This window comes from Hippocampus zosterae, chromosome 1 (genome assembly GCF_025434085.1).
Source record: "Hippocampus zosterae strain Florida chromosome 1, ASM2543408v3, whole genome shotgun sequence".
NCBI classification, from domain to species: Eukaryota; Metazoa; Chordata; class Actinopteri; order Syngnathiformes; family Syngnathidae; genus Hippocampus; species Hippocampus zosterae.
The window spans coordinates 23,749,161-23,769,479 of record NC_067451.1 but is presented as its reverse complement, the minus strand read 5'-3'; the positions used below and the strand labels follow the sequence as shown (position 1 = coordinate 23,769,479).

Here is a 20,319-nt window from a genome sequence, read left to right as displayed (position 1 = left end):
TCTAGCGAAGCCTAACATTACTACATTGAATTATGTTCCACTTTAGTCCTGTGGTCCGTGCCTCACACTTTATCAATGATTGATTTGATAGCTGAATTTGTATTTCCCGTTCAACATCATGGACAGCAAGTGAAGTGAATTGAATGCGGAGCCGCCAGTGACCACGCACACGAGAACTATGACTCAGGCTGCTGGCGCTTGCACTTACACCAGGCACGTTGCTGCTTGTCTTTCTATCACCAATAAAACACGTTTCATCACACGCGTACTGCCCACGTTGCCGTTCAAAAGTCTGGCTAATATATTTATTGAACGTGCGTGGTGTATTTAGTCCATGTGATTGGCCAGAACATTGACAGAATGTGCACGGTTGGTGCAAAGAAAGTGCATTGTCTCTGCCAGCGTGTGACAGTGCTGCGCTCCATTGGCGCGATGCGGAGAAGAAGCCCAGAGTGGAAGCCGCGGCTGGTTGTGATCTCTTCCATTCACTTGAATTGAGGGAACGACGTTTGGCGCCATTGAATTCAGAATCAAGATCAGAATCAGAATCTTTTTCTTGGATTTCTTAATGTTGCAGCAGGAGCACATAGACAAAGACCCAGACGATGACAAAATAATACGATAGAAACGCAAACGTCACATGTTCAGTCCAAAGCTAATACTTGAATAGACAATGATTTTTTAAAAAGTAGGCAATAGAAGTTAAGTACATGAGCAACCTCAGAGCTAGTTGCTGAAAAGTGAATAAATTGCGCTTGGAATAAATGAAACCTGAAGCCTTTTTGTCCTCCTCCGAGGAGCCCTAAACACACAGCCTGAGGGCAAAAGCTGAAACCTCTTTCGGAGGGGGACGATACAAAATAGCCTTTACCTTCCTGAGGACCCATTTAGCCCGGCCTGCTGCCATCATGCTGACAGCAGTTTTAACAAGGCGACAGAGGCGATTCTTTTCAGACAAGTTTCCATTTCCAAACAATAGCGTAGGATGAAACCGATTCAATACAACGTCTGTAAAATAGAATCCTCATCACAGCTGAGAAAAGTCTCAATCACCTTCAAAGGTACAGTCTTTGATGAAACATTTTGAAGCAGCACCTTTCGTGACAGTAGGTGGTGGGATAGATGTCGACTTCCTTAAAGCAATAATCAGGTTATTGATTTTGGACACATAAATAAAAAAATATCCAGATTTGACGCAGAATAGCTGGTGAGAAACATCAGACAAGCAGTTATGACACCAGACACCAACAGGAGGTACATTTGAAATACCAGATACTGCACATCCATGCAATTTTCCATCCATCATATCTATCCATCCAATGCCTCAAGATAATCCTGCGGGGCTCTCCTTACGCCGTCCTTATCAAGGATCAGGTCAAACATTAACCTCATGTTGACCTACAGCCCAAGCCTCATGGCAGACCTGATTGCATAAGTAGAAGTCAGATAAGCCCACACAGATAGTATTTTTGTTTGTTTGTTTTTTTCTCTCATTCCTCCAGCAATAGGAAGCTAATCAGTGATATCGCTGCAGTTGAACGCTGCGTTCTTTTTATCTCAAATGAAACCGTTCTTCTCATTTAGCTTGGAAATATCCGTCCTTGAAGCACTGCCACTGTTTGGATGATGAGAGGAAGCGGAATGGATGAGCATCTCTCAGGTGAGTGCTGTTCAAAGGAACTTTGGCTCCCTCCCCCTCCTACCCCTCCCTCAAGGATGGGCCTCTATCATCAAATGAAGCTTTCAAACAATTTAATTCCTTTTGTTACTTATTGAGAAAATGGACTCACCACCACCACCCCTTTATTTTCATTTCAAATAATCCTCTCATGCTTGTTGAGACGGAGATGTTGCCAGGCGAGCGGAGTGGGGAGCAATGCCTGAGCTGGGTCTTTGTATTCACTTGAATGACCTGCAAGGAAACACTCTCCTCTTCTTTTCTCTCCTGTTACAGTATGTGGTGACAGTGCCATCTTGAGTCAAGAGAGGTGAACGTCGCACACTTTCCCCAAATGTAGAGCATCAGTCGGTTACAAACAGGGGCAAGCACATATTGATATGAGGAGCGTCCCTTTGAGTATGCAGCTGAGGAAAATGGAGCCAAATACCTCCAGTGGGTCAGCAGGTTGCGCAGAAGTGTCGGTGGTTGTCACGTGAAGGTATTCGGCTTGCTCCTGGGAACGAAGGGTAAATGGCCTATGTTAAACAAGGCAGTCCTCAAGGAGCTTGGACTCTCCGCTAGTAGATGCCGTGCCTTTGCCGGACTCGTGAGCCAAAGAGTACTTTTGTACTCCTTGGATGTGCTGAAGGGGTTCTTCGTAGTAGTAGTAGGGGGGAGCCCGCTGTGGGCGATAAGCCAACGGTAAGCTGACACTGGCTTGTGGGTGGCAGTATCGGCGGTGAATGTCCTCACAGCCTACGATACGCTGACTGGTTGTGTCTCGGGTAAATGGCAATGCCTAAAGAAAAAAAACAATCATAAATAAAAGTCTGAAACAAGAAAAGCAAATAAAAAAATGGGATGAGAAGGCAATAGGAGCGAAAAAAAACCCTAAAGGTTCTCCAAGAAGTGCGGTAACTGTGCTTGACCCTGCACAGGGATATGGTGGGAGAGGGGGGGGGGGGGTGTCGGCCTCGAGGCAAGGCCCTAAAATGGTGCCGCAGCGGGAGTCTGGGTAGAGAAGGCCGGTTGAGTGTTTCAATCGACCTCTTATTTGGGAAGATGGCCTTTCATCCATTTCACGCACAGCACCGAGATTACCACTTACTCGACGGCCAAGCCTAAAATCGCTGAATTGCTGCGTGGGAGGTGTCGCTGTGCGGAGCCCCCTCATACACACCCACAAGGCGGCACTTTAGGATTTTTTTGTTTGTTTAGGGTTTTTTTGTTTTGGTTTGGTTTTAGGTTTGGTGTGGGCCGCAGATGTGTACGCCCCTCGAAAAGAATTGTCCTTCCACTGCGCACCCCAGTCGAATAGAATTGTCCCTACACATTCAGAAGCAAAAGAGGAGCAATCGGTAGTACGCTGGCAACACTTGAGGACCATTAATGTGAGATGCTCACAAACTTGATCTTGAAATTAAGCAGAAAATAGAGGAATATCTGAAATATCTTTGTTCTCCGTCAATCAACTTAGTTGAGTCATTACATATCTAGGCAAGTTTCTTGGCAGTCCTCATTAGTCGCCCTACTACATTGTGAAGATTGAGCACTTGTGTATTTTGCAGAACACTAAATCTAAAGTTGATGACAGACAGCAAATGACTGCCAGGCCATAGTTTGGACAACTTGCCTTAGTTTTATTGATTGTATTTTTTTTTTACCTATTGTTTCTTTTCCCCATTGCCTTTGTTACAGGATGTTTTATACGAGCAGGCCTCACAGATGGCATATTCTGCCATGTTGCATTTAGCGCGGTGGGTTAAACGAAGATCGTCCCTGCACCGCTTCTCAACAAACGCTGGAGGCGCCAACATGTCAGCCGTCATCCTTCAAGTGCTCCCACAGCAAGGGGCACAGCAGTAAACACTGGAACTGTGTCAGTGGCCGCGGGCAACACCGAAATAGTCACTCCACTCTTTTTTTCCCCCACTCCATGGGGACTCATGCGATCTTATGGCTTTTTGACTCATTTAGTAACGGAATAGTGTTACATTATTGTCATCTTCTCTTATTTGAGTCATCCATAGCAAGCTCACTGTTGGCAGCCGATCGATGCAAGCGTGGTGATGAAATAGAGGCTTGTTTGTTGATGAACGGGTTGATCCCACCCACCCCCCACCCCTCGTTTTCCAACAATTGAGATGGAACTTTCAGCAAAGACGTCGTGCCACACAGCTGGGCATGCAGCACGAGGGTGTCGACGCAGGAGGCAAGCCCCAATTCCAGACAGCTTCCTCAGCCAACACCCACGCACAGCCACCATTCATGCTGTAGTAACACACACACACTCTCTTGAAAAATCTGTCCAAGTTACTCCGCCGTGGTGGTGGTGACAGACTGGGCTGTCTGCAGCTGTGAGTGTGTCACATGTTAACATGCTAATGTATTCATCCACCCACAGTCCACTCGTTCTCAGCTTGTGCTAAAGGGCTCCTCCCATACATTTTGAACCACAAACCGTTTCACATTCATCAAACCTGCTTCCTGAAAGGTTGAATTATTCCCAGCACGAAGGGAAGTTGCCGAGATGCTACCGTTAACTCTATCAGCATTTAATGCACGGCAGTGGTTCAGTCTGGCGCGTTTGCGATTTTCTCATGGTACCCTTCTGAAGTATAAAACCAACTTTGCAAATGCAGTTTGCAGTGAACAGTGTATGAAGTTAGTTGGGTCAGCCATTGTTTGAATCTGAATGATTCCTGTTTCAATACATTTCAGGTTTGTCCAAACTACAGCCATTCATTTTTATTGGCTCCAAGCACAGACTAAAATAACATTTGACAAGGCCCGGGTCATTTGCCTGCCTTGTACTATGGTACTTCTTCTTACCTCATACACCAGGTTGCAAGGCAGGATAACAGAATTTGGGTCTCATTTTTTGCTCCTTCACTAAAAACTTTGTCGCAAAAACAAATTTAGATATTTACACGTAACGTGCCGGCGTTTGCAATGAAAAGGTGATGCAGCCTCCAGCTACGGCCTGGGATTGTGGCATATGTTGCCATTTTGCACGTCATGCCACCAGTTCAGCACCTGGTGCATCTGCACGACGCGTGAGTGTGTGCACTTCTTTGTTGGTCTCATCAAGCTCTTCGGGTCGGCAGATGAAGCACCGAAAAGTGGAACCAGACTCTTGAAATGCGAACGATTAAGGGACAATCGAAATGTTAGTTCCGCTTTGAGTCGATTCTAGAGACTCGCTGCCCAGCCCATTTGATCCTTCCTGGAATGAGACAACAGAAGCAAATGACATGACGCTGTGAGCCCTCACACCTGTTTTGTCTCCAAGTTTAATATTTTTGCATGTCTCTCCCCCCCTTTTTTTTTTTGCTGCTGTGTGATTTCTGGACATCTGCCGTGTGTCACAACACAAGAAAGAAGCCTTGTAAATCAACTCTATACTCAGCATAAAGAAGGCCACTGACAATCAACAGTCACAAACAACAGTGCTTTAAGGCGAGGGTGCTCTGTAAACAGGTTATACGATGTGTATACAGAGCAAATAAACAACAATAACAAAGCAGCAGCATAGACAAGATTTGGATCAGAAAATGTCTCCAGTGTAATTATTGATTGTCATAATCTTGCATATATTTGAACTATATGGATACATTCATCTTGTCCCTACAAACAAGGACTTGAGTTTGTCACTCTTGCTCTGTGGATCAAGGTCAGTGTCTGCACGTTTCCGCCGTGCTTCAACCCACTCACTCATCGCCTCAGGTTTCGTCAGCATATAGAGAAAGCGCATACTGGACTCGCTCGCACAAGAACAGGAGCCGAGAGGGCATGTGAAAATGTACAAAACAGCACTGGCCCAGAAGAGACTTTGAAAACTGATATGTGACTTTTATATACCCATACTGACTGATGATATTTTTTTGATACTGATTCTTGAAGGCTTCTAATGCTTGAGAGCTACAGTATGCTTGCTGAACAGAAAGAAAAGAGCGTACACACACACACACAGCAGGATATGTACAACAGCATTTTAGGGGAACGGAAACAATGGAAATAGAAGTTGTTTATCTATTTATGGATAAAATAAAATAAAAGTTTGGTCTTCCTGTACTAAGCGTGTGTATTCTTTGTCTTTTCCCTCATGTAAGTAGAGTACAAATGTGCCTTTTTATACAGAATTTAGAAATTTATAAAATAAATAAAATTTGCAGTGGCCTTCGTGGTGAATCTCAAGCATATATCATTTGTATATACAGTGAGAGAGCACGTGCATATTCCATCTCATATCAACAGGATTTCAGCTTCAAAAACATCAGGCTGATTACAAAATAAAAGTTTAATCTAGAATTCTTTCCGTCTTTGTGTCCAGTCTGCACCAAGACTTCTTATTTTCCAAATGCCCATTTCCACGTTTTGGAAGTACTGACATGTTTTGCCTTTTGGTTTTAACTCAAATAAACTAGTTCCGGTGAAAGTCCCAAAAGCAGTCATTAGAATCCTTTTTGCCAGTGAGGGCCTGTACTGACGCACGCTGGTTCCTGGCGTTCCCTCAGCCGGAAAGTCCAATTTCCTTGCACTGTTTTGTATTCAGCCCCCCATGTTTGGTTTGGACTGAGACACGCCTCTTTTTTTCACCATTTACAAGTCCACTGAGATTTAAGGCAATAACAGACTAAGTGGCACATTTGGCAGACAGGCATCCCTGCTTCATCCAATGGCTGTTCTCCTTAAGGGAAGAGTTTGGTGTGTAAAAATATCTTTGCACGCCCAAAAACTGAAATGTGACATCTTTAAAAAATAATAATAAAAAATACAACACTCCCTTGATACATTTCTTTAGGCACATGAACAAAGAAGTGAGTAAACGATTCAATCCTGAGGCTGAACTTGAGCAACCTTGAGGAGCAACATCTGATCCTGGATCAGACCGCAGCAATGTGGAAGAAAAAAAATACAGCCACCGTCAAGTCCACCAAGTGGTCCATGTGTTGCTTTTCAGTTGAGCTTAAGAAGAAGAAGAGGCAGAGAAGCATGTCAGGCCTCCGCGGGCTCCGTCTTTATCTGGATAAAGTTTGCGGGCAGCTGCACTGACAGAGGCAGCTCCTGCAGGCTTTTGATGGTCTGCTGGGACTGCAGAGACATCTCCCCTCGCACCTCCAGCTCCTCCACGGGGGTGAGCCCTTCACACGGGCTGCTGCTTTGAGAAGAGAGTCCGTTGAAGGCCGCCTCGTTGGCGAGCTCCAGACCGTGGGTGTGGCTGGTGTCGATGATCACAGTCCGGTACTGCAGCTCCGCCTCGCCAGCGTCCATCTCCTCTTTGGCGAACGTGCTGGCCAGGGAAGGATCGCCGTTGACCATGGACTGGAAGTAGCTGGAGTCCAGCATCTCCTCTTTAACCTGCAGCCCACACAAATCGCCCGATTTAAGCACGGTGGCGATGACCGTGCCGGGCTGCTGCGCCACCATGGTGTGCCCGCAGGTGGTGTTGATTGTGAGCAGGCGGGGGAGGCTTGAGGCGGAGGAAATGGGGACTGTGCAGGTGGCGGAGGAGGACGAGATGGCGGACGGGCCGAAGTTGGTGACGAGCAGCTGGGGGAGGCCCTCTTGCAAGCCGTTGGCCGCCTGGATGCTCAGCACGTCATTGGCTGAGGTGGTGGTGGGGGGCATGGACTGGCGGAGGACACGAGAGGGGGAGCAGTGAGTGGAGTCCCCGTTAGGGAGAACGGTGCTGAGGGGCAGAGACGGGAGAGAACTATTCGACGTCAAGACAAGCGGGAGTGAAGCAGGAGTATTCATGGCCCTGGAAAGAAAAGAGTGAGAACCTATTATGGAAAAGTTTTAAACATTTTAATTCTTTGTACAATCGATGTAATATATTGATACAGTGTCATTTTTTGGGAGATTTTTTTTTAATTGATGATGTGGCTGCACCCTCTTATGACTGGGATCTCTGACTATTCAGAATGAACTAATCACATTGAAACGTATAATAAACAGAAGTCAGTACCTTCCAACAATTACCCCAAATAGAATTGATCTGGTCGGGTTTTCTTGACATTGTTTATGCTTTCTAGGAGAAGCCTGAAGGGATTGTTTTTTGCATTTGGAACTGCCCCCCCAACCCCCCACTTTGCCTAAGGCCCAAATTCCAGCTGATGAAAAACAATTCCGAAGCATGACGTTGGTGCTTGTGTTTGCCCCAAACCATGCTTCACGCTAGGTACAGTGTTCTTTTGGAGATGAGCAGTCTTGTGCTTCACCAAACGTAGCTGTTGAATTTGTGGCCAAAAAGTTCACAACCTGGGTTTCGCCGAACCAAAATCTTAACTTCTTCATGACGGTGTTTATTAGAATTGCCAAAGATAATCAAGTAAACGTGGTACAAAAGGATCTTGTGTCGATGTAGGTTTCATGCGTACCTCATAGCCTGCGCCATGTCCGCCCCTTGGTTACCCTGCAGTATATGCAGGAGTTGCTCAGCTTGTTCTCCCTGCACTTCCTGCTGCAGATGATGCTCGATGGGCTCCTTCTTCATCTGCTTGACCTGCTGGTGAGCCTTCCCTCTGGAGCCCCCCCGTGCCACAGACCTCCCGCCGGCGGACCTTTGGTTGCCATACCCGTTGTAACCGTCAGACCCCGCGTCATCGTCCTCGATCACCACCAGGTCAGTTGGCATCTCCTTGAACTGGTAGACCAGACGCTGACCTTCCACCTTAGCCAAGATGCCTCGCTGGTAGTAGTATCTGCAGTGAATGAGAGTGTCGATCAGGGGTCAATAACGTGGTGGCAGCGATCCCCAGGTAGCCCGTTGGGACCACAAGTGAAGCCCGCAGACCTGTTCTACACACAACATTTTCATAGAGAAATGACCTCTATTTATGTACTATTCGCAACATCATGTACATAGAGTCTTGGCATCGACGAGCGGGCGCATCCATGTTTGCTTCTTCTAGTGCTGCAATAACCATCGTTGGCAACATGCATGATGCATTGCTGTAAATTGAAAAACAGTTGCATCCCCCGGCAACATAAGGCCTAAAGCTGTTACATATGTAGTCGGAAGGTCCACCTCCGCATCCTTGATTATCCAATCGCAAATCAAATAGCGGTTGCATTTCTGAATGACGTGGTTGAAGAAGTCCAAAAACATTCCATTTTGAGTGGTAAAAACATGCATAACATTTACAGCGTGTATGTTAGTTATTGAAATGTAGCCACTGTTAGTGTTGGTGTAATCATATCAAAATAGATGTCCATCTAGGTACAAAAGAGTCAACCAATCAGACGTGTCAGAAGCAGCCGTGTTTTTTGAGTAGGTCCCGTATCGACAGATTGAACTTTTGCTCAACAAGAACAAGTAAATAAAACACTAAACGGTCAGAATGGCTCCTGGCAAAAGGAAGACTGCTAAAGGGAGCATTAGAAAACGTTTGTCAGCTGAGCGGAAAGATCTGTGCTCTTCTTCTCGCATTGTGTAACCAGGCTATGAGAATCACGCAAGCAAGGGATGTTCCATATCTTTGTTGTTGTTTTGCTTTTTGATCAGACTGACAAATGAGAACGCACTTGCTGTCGATAATGTGAGCAAGGCGATCAAAAATATATATTTAAAAAATCATCCCAAAAATTTTTGTTGCAAATGAATCTTGGGGTTTTTTTCTGTCACATTTCCCCTGACGTTGGTGTAAAATGAAGTGCGCCAGATACATTTCCCCAACAATGACAATCCCTTTCTTTTTATACCTGAGCGCTCGTCCCATGGTCTCGTAGTTCATGTCGGGCTTGTTCTTGTGTTTGCCCCAAAGCTTGGAGACCGCCTTGGAGTCAACCAACTTGAAGATGCCTTTCTCCCGCTGTGTCCACTTGATGTATTTGGGACAGGTGTTCTTGTCCTGCAGTAAGGCCAGGAGAAATTCCCACAGATAGATGGTGTTTCCTGCAAACAAGGACGGGCAAACAAATTTGTGTTTGCTGCTTTTTATTGAATATTCAAACACACCTGACATCCACGCAATAGAATTTTACATGGCGCCGCATGTTCTCCCAGTGCCTGTGAGGGTTTTTTCCCCGTACTCAGGTTTCCTTCCCACATTCCAAAAATAAGGTAGGTTGAATGGACACTCTAAATTTGTGAGGATTGGTTATAAAAAAAATGAAATTCACATGAACTATGAACTGAACAAGTTCATTAAATGAAATGTGTGAACTGCACTTTGAAGTAGTTCACGTAGAAAATGAACTTTCCAAGCAATGATGACAACATTGTGGAATTCTGGCAAACATGTGTCTGCAAAGTAGCGTTGGCTTGCAGTAAAGTAAAGGTTCATCGAAAAAAAAGCCCACACTCGACCCTTTTTTCTATTATTCATTCAATAATTTAAGGGTTTACATATACGGGGGGGTTGGCACTTTTTCACTTGTATTAGAGAAGGACTGTCTCTGAAGTTGTCCAATTGGAATGTGAGGAAGTCACAAATCAAATCAAGACAATGATGAACTGTTTTGCTTATTTTTTTACCTCCTTTGCAACACTTTACACTCCAAAAGAATAAGCTGCCTATACATGTTGTGTTAACAGAGGGAGAAGAATATACAAAGGAAGCAATGTGAAGTTAGCAGACTGGTGTCCAAAGCATTAATTGGTATGTTCCTTGACCACTTTGAAGTCGTAAATGTCCCACCTCAAACCACAAAATTTGTATTCAGGAGAGATCATTAAAATATTACTTTTAAGCCATTTTTGGGGCTTACTTTGGCTGGGAGGCTTTGAAGTCTGACCTTATGAGGTCTAAGTTCCCAGCGGTCCCAAATGACCAGAACCAAAACTGTACTACAATAAATAAAGCTTTTATCATAAAACGTCCATGATTTCATGTTTAAATGTCAACATATTAGAGGGTAATGTCACCCCCGGAGCGGATCTTGTCCAACCTTGTACTGAGTGCATGCGTACGTCTTAGGATGACTATATAACAGAAAGGCAGGAAGTCAATTAATCTAATGAGCGGCATGCTTTAACCAGAGATGGTTAAAAAAACATTAATGCTCCCCCCCAATAGTCGCCTCAATCCCAGCCGTGGTGACAGGGTGATGTATATGGGTGAGACCAAAGCGTCACCCTGTGCGGTTCATAGTAGTCTCTTTCAGTGGAGCATCAATGTGCCTGCAAGCAGGTCCCTGTAGACCCTGAGAAACCCATCATTCACACCCTGGCTGTTTGCACACAGGGTGAACACAGAGAGCGCTCCACCAGAGGGAGAGAGACCTTCATTTTGATTGGCTCATTACAAGGGAGTACCTCTTGTTATTGTGGTTTACCTTTGCCCTCTTTGTTCTTCTTCCTCAGTGGTAGGTTCGGGGTGGAGATTGGGGAGCATGAGCGCACCGCCCGGGGCTTCCTCACTGAGAAAAATCACAGAGGGCAATGTGTTAAAAAGAATATAAAATTAGCACAGGCATTGTACTTGCCAAGGAACACTTCAAGTCAAGTCAAGTATAACTTTATTGTCAAATGTGCTGTATACAACACAGATTATATTTATTCCCTCTCAAGACAACATGCAACAAGAGGAGCCGCTGCGGGTGACCGCGCTGCCATCAAAAGAAAAGTTAACATAAAATGACAAAATAATACAAGACAACACATAAGACACTGACAATCGTGCAATCTGAACCATTTATCCATTTTGTGTTTATATTGAACACTTAATTGAACGGTGTTTGTTGTTTTTTTTTCTTCTTTCTTCTTTCTACCTACATTCTTGCTGCTGGAGGCTGTAAATTTCCCCAGTGTGGGACAAATAAAGGATATCTTATCTTATCTTATCTTTCCTGCATACACTTTGTTGTTTGAAGCAGTTATAGATGAAAGAGGAGGGTATCAAAGTGTCCTTTTCACCAGTGGATCAAAGCCGTCATACTGCAATGTGCGCACGTCTGCTACAAGCGAAGTTGAAAGCAACAAGAAGCTGGAGCATCCATTAACGAAAAAGAGATTGGCTCTCTTCTCCTGTCCCATGTAAATCCGCTTCAATTCCGAGCCGCGACTCCCAGTTCCACATTCGAATCGGCGCTCTGCGCTAACGCTCCTTTCCTCTCAACGTCGGCTCCTCCAGCCATGCATCCATCCAGCCACTTCATCATCACTTGCCAACAAGCTCACCTTTGTTTTTTTTCTGTGGCTTCAAGGGAGACTTTTGGGGGATCTCATCCATGGATGAGGTGTCCTCGTCCAGCGACATGTCAAGGGTGCCGTTCTCCATGTGGTCGGGCCTCAGGGGCGCATATGTCAAGTCCGCCTCCAGCAGAGTACCATAGTTGTGAACTACACCCCAGCAGAGAACACAAAAAATAAATTAGAAAACAGAAGAAAAGCCATAAAATCTTAAAGAACGTGGTGAAGAGTGGTTGGGGCGTGTGTGATAAAAAACATGGAATGACACTATGTCCAGTTCAGCTCAAGTGAGGGACTCAAGTTCACTTGAACATATTCCCATATAAATTGGACTTCTAGATATAAAAAATTACTTAAGTGAAACCTTTCAGGGGACAAAAAAAGTTCACAAATCCCAGGAGATAGCTTTTTGGTTTTGTCTTTTTTTTTCGTGGTGGAAAAAAGCAAAACTGGCCAAAGAACGGGACCATGCTATCACGGTTTGAAGGCCGACTCTGTTATATGTTTTATTAGCATTATACTTAGGTAGCGGGTGACTTGATTTTACATGATAATTAAATGTCAGCCTGAATCAGATCAATTCTATTACAATACATTTCTTAAGGGATTTTTTTAAATCTGAATAAACAGCGTCCTAATGGTGCGCTATTTTGGGTTTCTATTTCGTTAATAGACAGCATGGTAGTTAAGTGGTTAGCACATCTGCCTCACAGTCGAGAGTCACTAGGTTCAAAGCTCTGTGAAGTTTGTATGTTCATCCTGTGCTTGCATGTTTTTTCATGTACTCTAGCTTCCTGCTGTATTGAAAACTCCAAATTGTCCATATGCGTGAACATGAGAGGAAAGAAAAGTGCTTTAGAAAATGGATAGAGGGATGAACATGAACCACAGAACCTTGCAAACAAGTCTACACTGCGATTCTAGAAGCAGCAAAGTTGCCAAAAAAAAGAGTCAGTCGTCTTACACATGCGCTTCTCGTCCAATATGTTGTTTGGGGACTCCATGTTGAGCAGAGCCGCAGCGGCCTCATTTGTCTCCATGCTGTCTTCAGTGGCCGAGACCGTTTCTTAAAAGAAACAATAGAAAAAGATGCAATACAGGAACCGTGTCCAAAATTTTCTTCGGCCAGTGTGCATCCCACCTTTCACACAAAATCAGTTGATAAAAGCATCAGCCGGGTTTGCACTTTCTAATTAGAGTTCATTTATATGTTGTTTTAAATTAGTTTGTATTTTTTTAGCGTGCTTTGTTTTTGTTTAGGCATTTCATACCAAGTTCTTTCATATGAGGTATTTGTCAAGTGCGTGACAAAAAAAAAGTTAAATATTATTATATAAGTATTCTGTCGTAAAAACATTGCCGGATAGAGGCTGCGAGAAATGTACCGACAGACAGACAGACAGACAGACAGACAGACAGACAGACAGACAGACAGACAGACAGACAGACAGACAGACAGACAGACAGACAGACAGACAGACAGACAGATAGACAGATAGACAGACAGATAGATAGATAGATAGATAGATAGATAGATAGATAGATAGATAGATAGATAGATAGATAGATAGATAGATAGATAGATAGATAGATAGATAGATAGATAGATAGATAGATAGATAGATAGATAGAAAAAGGAGAGCACACTGTACCTAGCATATTGTGGTCGACAAAGGAGGAGCCACATCAAACGTGTCTTGCCAACTGACTGGTGCCACGTGCCAGTCAACGCTGTTAAGGCTCTTGTTTGTGGTTAAGGATGACAGAGTCACTTCATTACCATAAGATTATGTGCATTCATACGCGAGTGACTAATTTGAGCCAAGAGTCAAGATGAAATGCCTCTTTGATTTTTTTTTAATCTTTTCTGATGTCACAAGTGCCAATTATCAGGCCCGCCCCAAACAGCCACTGTTACTCTTGTGAATATCATCACAGCAGAGTGACAGAGAGGCGAAATTGTCAAGCACTTCCTCAAAAATTGGAGTACCTGAATTGATACCCAAGTATTCCTCGCAAGAGTTACTCTAAGTATTGGCTTTTAAGAGCGGGCCTGATCATTGGCAGTTGTGACATCGGCAAGAGCAAAGGGAACTTTCATCTTGAATGTTCTTGAAAAAATTGGAGCACAATATCTTAATGTGGCCTCTCACAATCTAGTTGTACCTTTTCAGTCCGGATTCAAAATAGATAACTCTTTTGAGGTTGCCCATGCAAAAGTGACTATTGGTGTATGAGCTTTGCCCTGCTATGGATTTCAACACTTCAATTATTACTGGACTCCATCGCTGCCTTTGAACTGATCGATTGTATTACTAGATCGCCTCTAAACATGGATCAGTACAACAGGCTCAGCACTTCCTGGGTGTTAAACTTATATCTCAGGGAGGACACGCAGAGTAATTCGTGGCAGTATGTGGTTTCTGATCATTGTAATGTAAATTACGGAGTCCTGCTGGGATCAGTACGTGGCCCCCTACTGTGCCATATTTATATGGTGCCATATACAAATATTACATGAGCTTTCATCGTCAAGCCGCTGAACCCAACTTTAAGACTAATTAACACATGCAACTGCTGTTATCAGGATGCGGGTCTTGTAGACATTAAACAATGGATGTCCTGTAACTTTTTGCTTCTTAACCCTGAGAAAATTTTAATGTTGATGATTGCCCCTGCGAGACACAGGTGCTTGTTTGAGGACACCACTGAGAGTTTGGATAAAAGTAGTTACTTAAAGTGTTCTTTGCCAAAAATGTCAGCATTATATTTGACTCAAGTCTCTCTTTGCTACAGCAAAACAAGTACGTCTGATCATACTACCCCTCTACTGGCCAACGTGCTTGGCTCCCAGTTCACAAGGGATGTGATTTTCAAATGATGTGACTTAAATACAAACTATTACTTTGTTTAGCACCTTCACATATTGCTGACATAGTTGTACGCTATGTTCCATACCCCGAAAGCTACGTTCGCCACACGTCTTGTGGTGAGCCAGACAGAGAAGTCCAATGATTCTCGATTATTCTCTATTCCAGGTCCAGTACTCCGGAATGCCTTACACACATAAATGACTAATTCAGTCGAAATGTTTAATTCTGGAGTTAAGACTTAAGACACTCTGGCATTGAGTCAAACTATACGTAGGCCTGTTTTACTGCCATCGGGCATATTCAAAATGTGGAGTACCATGTGCTAGGGGTAAAACAAACAAACAATTTGGATCGGAAAATTGAATTTGATTTCAAAGATGTGAGGGCACCGAATTGAATTGAAGTCAATTGTTCCACTTTAAAATACCTGATATGTATTGAATCATATTTTATTGGAGGGATTCAGTATTTAATGAAAGGATATGCCACATTAAGAGGTCCCGACAAGTTAAATCATTTGTAAAATGACAAGAAACTCACAGACTTGCATCATAACCCACTCAAATTGAGCCGTTGCACATTAAAATGCAATCCAATCCATCTGATACAGCACTTTCACCGTCGTATTGTAAATATCGATTCATCTTTTATTGGTGAGATGCACACCCCGACTAAACCACAGACTGTATGTTCATTTCAGGACAAGCACAATAGAAAATGGATAGACAGACGTCTCCGATGTCAAATATTCTAACCTGAGAGGTCCACGCCTCCCACTAGGATGGAGGGCGCCTCGGCTATGTGCATGGTGTTGTCCATCATAATGCCGTTGGTCACCTCGTCCGACTCGAGGCCCGAGTACACTTGCAGCAGATCTGTGGCGGGCACCTGCTCCACAATCACGGCGGGGAACACAGACGGGTCGTCCAGCTGTAACAGACACACGCAAACGCAAACACATACATGAGTCGGAGGCAAAGGCTTGGCTCAATCCAGTCTACATCGTAAAACGCACATAAAAAGCCCTTGTAGATTAATATCACAACTTGATTTGCTGGCTCGTATTTTTACAGCCGTATAAAATCAAGCCAGCACCATATGCAATTTGGGCTAATGGGTAGCAACGGAGGAGAGAAGCTCATTTTGGAGGCATTGCAGTAGTCCGTAGGGAGCCACCCAAAGAAGACAGGCTGCAAAAGTGAGCCTACTTCACCCATACAGAGGCTGGAAAATCAAATGAAACCAGTCAATGTGGATGCTGTAATTGGGGAATTTTACACAAAAAGGCGCTTTGGGAAACTTTCCTGTGGGGAATCTTTTATTTTTACACGTTGCTTTAGTGTTGATTATCTTAGTGTAAAATCCTATTATCAGCACGCCACTTATAATATTATGGTTGAAATTGTTCAAATGATGTTAATTCCATGTTTATTCACTCGCCAATACAGTAGGTAGTCCTGTACCATCTAAATCCTACCATTAATTAACGCATTATCATGCTTTTTTTTTTTACTCACACCGACTGATTAATCCAACATGTGTGCACTGTCAGACAAGTCAAGTCAAGTACAGCGTTATTATCAAATGTGAAGATGAAATTTCCTCCCTCTTAAACAGACAGCAGACAACAACGCATTTCTAACGTATTGATAACCTTTGTGATGGTCCAAATGTTGGAAACAAGTTAAGTCAAGTCAAGTCAACTTTATTGTCAAATATGCTCTATGTGCAACATACAGCACGGATGAAATTTCTTTTCTTTCAACAGAGAGGAGCCGTTGTGGGTACCCATACAACTAATTCACTGTATTTCTACTGCAACAGCGACAATCATACATGTTTAACAAGAGTTGACATATATACTGTAAATACATTTGTTTGAATTTGTCAATAATAATAACAGATGTTTTTTTAAGTAAAATAGTCTATCTAAAAAGTAACATGAAATTATAGGCTACTCCTAAATGATTGTCAAGAAACGTATTTTCTTACAGCGCTTGTTTTGTGTACCCAATGAATGTGTGGGGTTTCCTGTCTTTGTCACTGGGGTGTTGTGGGTGTTTTAAGTCAATGCAGTCACGTCACCACTCCACTAGATGACAGCAGAGTACACATCAAGATTACTCTGGTTGCAGCAGCACTGTTGAAAAATTCCCTCACCTCAAGCCATCATCATCATCCTCAATTCTGAGTGTTTAGATTTTTTTTCACGTCACAAACAAGCATGTGTATTAAAGACTTCCGGTCAAATGTACAAAACAAAACATGTTTCCTTCTTCTAATATAGTATCAGGATTTGTCTGAATGAGTGTATAATGTGGTGAGGTAGAGGCAATTGCATCAGTGCAGCACGTACATTGGGAATATATGCTCGCAGTCCTGCGCTTCATTAAAAGTGCGAAAGGACGGCACGGGTGCAGTCAGAGAGGAATAATGGCTTTTCTGTGCTTTGAGACAAGTATCCATTGTTGGCGTGAACCTCTGGGGCATACCAGGTGTTCAGGCCTTTTGGGGGAGGGCTGGGCTGATTAGCCACTTTTGGCTACACTTTAACCAGCCCTGCTCACAGAGCAGCTCGTTATTTAGCGACATTGTTTGCCGGCCGATGCTCCACGTTCACACGCGGGCCAACGTTTGTGAATTCTGCAGCGTGATGAGCGACAACAAACACACATTGTGTCATGTGCGCAGAAGAATGTTTGCTTTGACTACAAAAATTATCAGTAGCAAAGTTTCCCATTAATCACCGTCTGATACTATCATATGTTGCAAGATGGCACGGCAAACAAGCGAGCCTGTCGGCGTCCTTGAAAAAGTCAAGTGTGTTGTGCAGACATTTTGGCTACTGGGCGATTCAACGCCCCCAAACAGCAACTCCTCCTTACTCAACGAATGGGCGCACTTTGCTGACAGAGCATGCTGTCTCTGCAGATGTTGTGATGATACACTAGCAGTGTTTCCCAACATTTACTGAGTCAAGGCACATATTTTAACTAGAAAAATCTCATGGCACACGACCACATCAAATTCTTAAGTACGTAGTACACTTAAATAAGGAGAATTTGTCTTAGCAGTACCAGAAGATTGAATTTTTCTGTCTCCCACTACGTGTCACTGGCGAAGACAGAAACAAAGTATTATTTGTATCATTTTGGGTTTGACTGGGTTAAACTGGTCATTTTCCCACATTCTCACAGCATATTAATGTGCCATGAATACAAACATACATTTTCATGTCTAAGTGTACTACTTCTGCTTTACTGAGTAGGCTCAAATTTGAAAGGTTATTTCCTCTTTGTTGATATGCGATTATTGCATTGTGCTGCATTTCTTCATTTTTATCTGTGAAAACGTGACACTGTCCGCACAAAGTAAGTAGGATCAAAATATTAGAAACAGCTCTCAGTGAGATACTGTGCAGTGGTCCTCCATCACTGGCCCGTGTACTGGTACCGGCCTGCTGAGAGTTTAAATGAAAAATGTTCTATTTAAGATCAGACTCTGCAACAAGTTAGACCTCTTTGTGGACCTCTGTAAATCTTGCAACAGCTCTGTTACAGTAATGAAAAAGTAGGCCCACAAGGTAGCAAAAATGAGAAAAAAAAATTGAGAGCTCTTCCTGAAAAGGCAAAACAATGACACGGAAGAAGAGCTGACAGCTTTCAAGAAAAAGAAAACCACATTGAAGAGACAATGCAGTGTAAGCAGTCTTACTTAAATGCCCTGCTACAGTATATCACGACAGGCGATTCTGACGGTGCACCAAACCTGCTCTGCATGCCTGGCAAAGGGGGCACTGAATGCCATACTTCCAATTCCAAAATCCTGGGCCCTATTTTCATGGCCAGTGCAAGTCTAGCACAAAGAGTGGTCTAACCAAAGAGTGGTTGGCACCATTGTGGAAGTGAACACAGACAAGTTGATTCCCGGCCAGTCGAAGCAGGTCCTCTTATTCCCTTTAAATTCAGCATAAGAGGCGCGTGGTGTACATGGCAGAAGCACACCAGACTTGCAGGAGTCCATGCTGGTGATCGGTACACATCAAATGTGTTTATAAGGAACTGCAACTCCACTTATGGAGGATGCAAAGTTGGTCACTGTGAAATAGGAGACAGGCTTCCATCTCCTATTGTGCATCTGTGTATTACTGAGTTAATAATAAGAAAAGAAGAAGAATTCATCCAATGAATTGATTTCTACACTGATTCAGAGGGTTTTATGCAAACAAAGTGGAGTACAGAATCTGTCTGACTGCACTTTGATCAAATCTACCTAAATTGCGTGACACAACCTGCGCCCCAACTTAGACCTGCTTTTAGCTAGTCTAATGTCTCGTCTTGGTCTACTGGAACACCCAACGAGGTCTTGCATGAGCTTCCAAGAATATAAAATAATAGTAGCAATAATAACAGTATTGGTAGTATAGCAGATCTTCAACCATACTATGTAAGATGGCACGTGGCATTAGAATGTTATTTCTTGATTCACCTTTGACCATCGACCAGCAACGGTGGCGCTAATTGTTAAGAGTCGCAGATACTTGAAAGTAAAAGGGTTGTTATTGCAGGGGCTGAGGTAATGGATAAAGTTTGTTCAATAGGGTGGGTGCAGCCAGAAACAAAGCCAGGGGAACAATGCGAGATCTCACGGTAGGATCACACCAGCTACTCGGAACCGGTCGGTCAGGTTGGGCCTGAACAAATGCTGATTGGGGATCCAGTGACAACCCGTCATTCTGGATCCACGCACCCGATGCAGTTAACAGCACACCGCTCTACCCAGGAGCCTGCTCCACTGGATCGAGGCGTGGGCGTGGCGACAACCAGACAACTGTTGACGTGGGCCGGCCGTTGGAGAGATGCATACTGCATCCAGGCGCACAAGTAAAACCCTTTGTGCCATAAACATATTTTGCGCTAAGCAGCCGCCGACTCCCTGCTTTTCCTCCCATGCACTCTAACCCCACTACAGGTTTGTCAGACTTTCCATGTCACCGCCTCCTACTTCTCGAGACGCTCTGACAGCTTCCCAGTGGCCATGCTGTTTTAAGTTTTGCTTGCCCTGCCAGGACATGTCTCATATATATCAACAAGCAGCGTGTCAGTGCAAACAAGGGCCTCCAGGTCACCTCAAAAAGTTTCGACTAGGACTCTGTGTCTCTGCGAAATAGAATAAAAATGGACAGCAGTAAACGACCAGCTAGATTTAAGTGCACTTAAGAATAACACGCAATATAAGAGCATGAACAAACCTAGACGCGTCAAATGTGTCAAACAAAGCTTTTCTGTCACAACATATCCAGGTCCTGTGTTTTGAGGCAAATCATAAGCCTCATTTTGTAAGCATTCAAGTGTAAAACTATGTCTTTCTGGGCCACATCACATCATCATGTAATAGTTTAGTGACTGGTTGCCAGTCACTCACATGACAAGTGAAGAGTCTGCTTCTACAAAATGCTGCACAGTGGCACCCACAGACGTCGGACTTGGCAGAAAAAAGCTAACTAAGACTCGAGCAGTAAAGTAATGCCCATTACAAAGTGAGTACCGACAACGAAACAACAACAAAGTGGAATTCCTAGTTTCATAGCTTGGCCCGTATGGCGCCCTGCTCTAAAGATCATTTTTGTGGTCATTGTCGAATCCTGT

General features: G+C 43.8%; 1 protein-coding gene across 4 annotated transcripts in view; it reads right to left on the bottom strand.

Moving 5' to 3' along the window:
• Positions 1-3,327: 3,327 nt before the first annotated feature.
• elf1 (E74-like ETS transcription factor 1) overlaps positions 3,328-20,319 on the bottom strand; it is a 75,742-nt gene continuing 58,750 nt past the window's right edge. For all 4 annotated transcript variants that reach the window (XM_052074539.1, XM_052074556.1, XM_052074530.1 and 1 more), the window contains exons 3-9: positions 15,427-15,601; positions 12,763-12,864; positions 11,787-11,948; positions 10,943-11,026; positions 9,368-9,560; positions 8,044-8,367; positions 3,328-7,424 (exon numbers count right to left, since the gene is read on the bottom strand). In XM_052074539.1, coding sequence (XP_051930499.1) covers positions 6,659-7,424; positions 8,044-8,367; positions 9,368-9,560; positions 10,943-11,026; positions 11,787-11,948; positions 12,763-12,864; positions 15,427-15,601 — 1,806 coding nt within the window. In that variant the 3' untranslated portion in view covers positions 3,328-6,658. The remainder of the gene's footprint in view (positions 7,425-8,043; positions 8,368-9,367; positions 9,561-10,942; positions 11,027-11,786; positions 11,949-12,762; positions 12,865-15,426; positions 15,602-20,319) is intronic.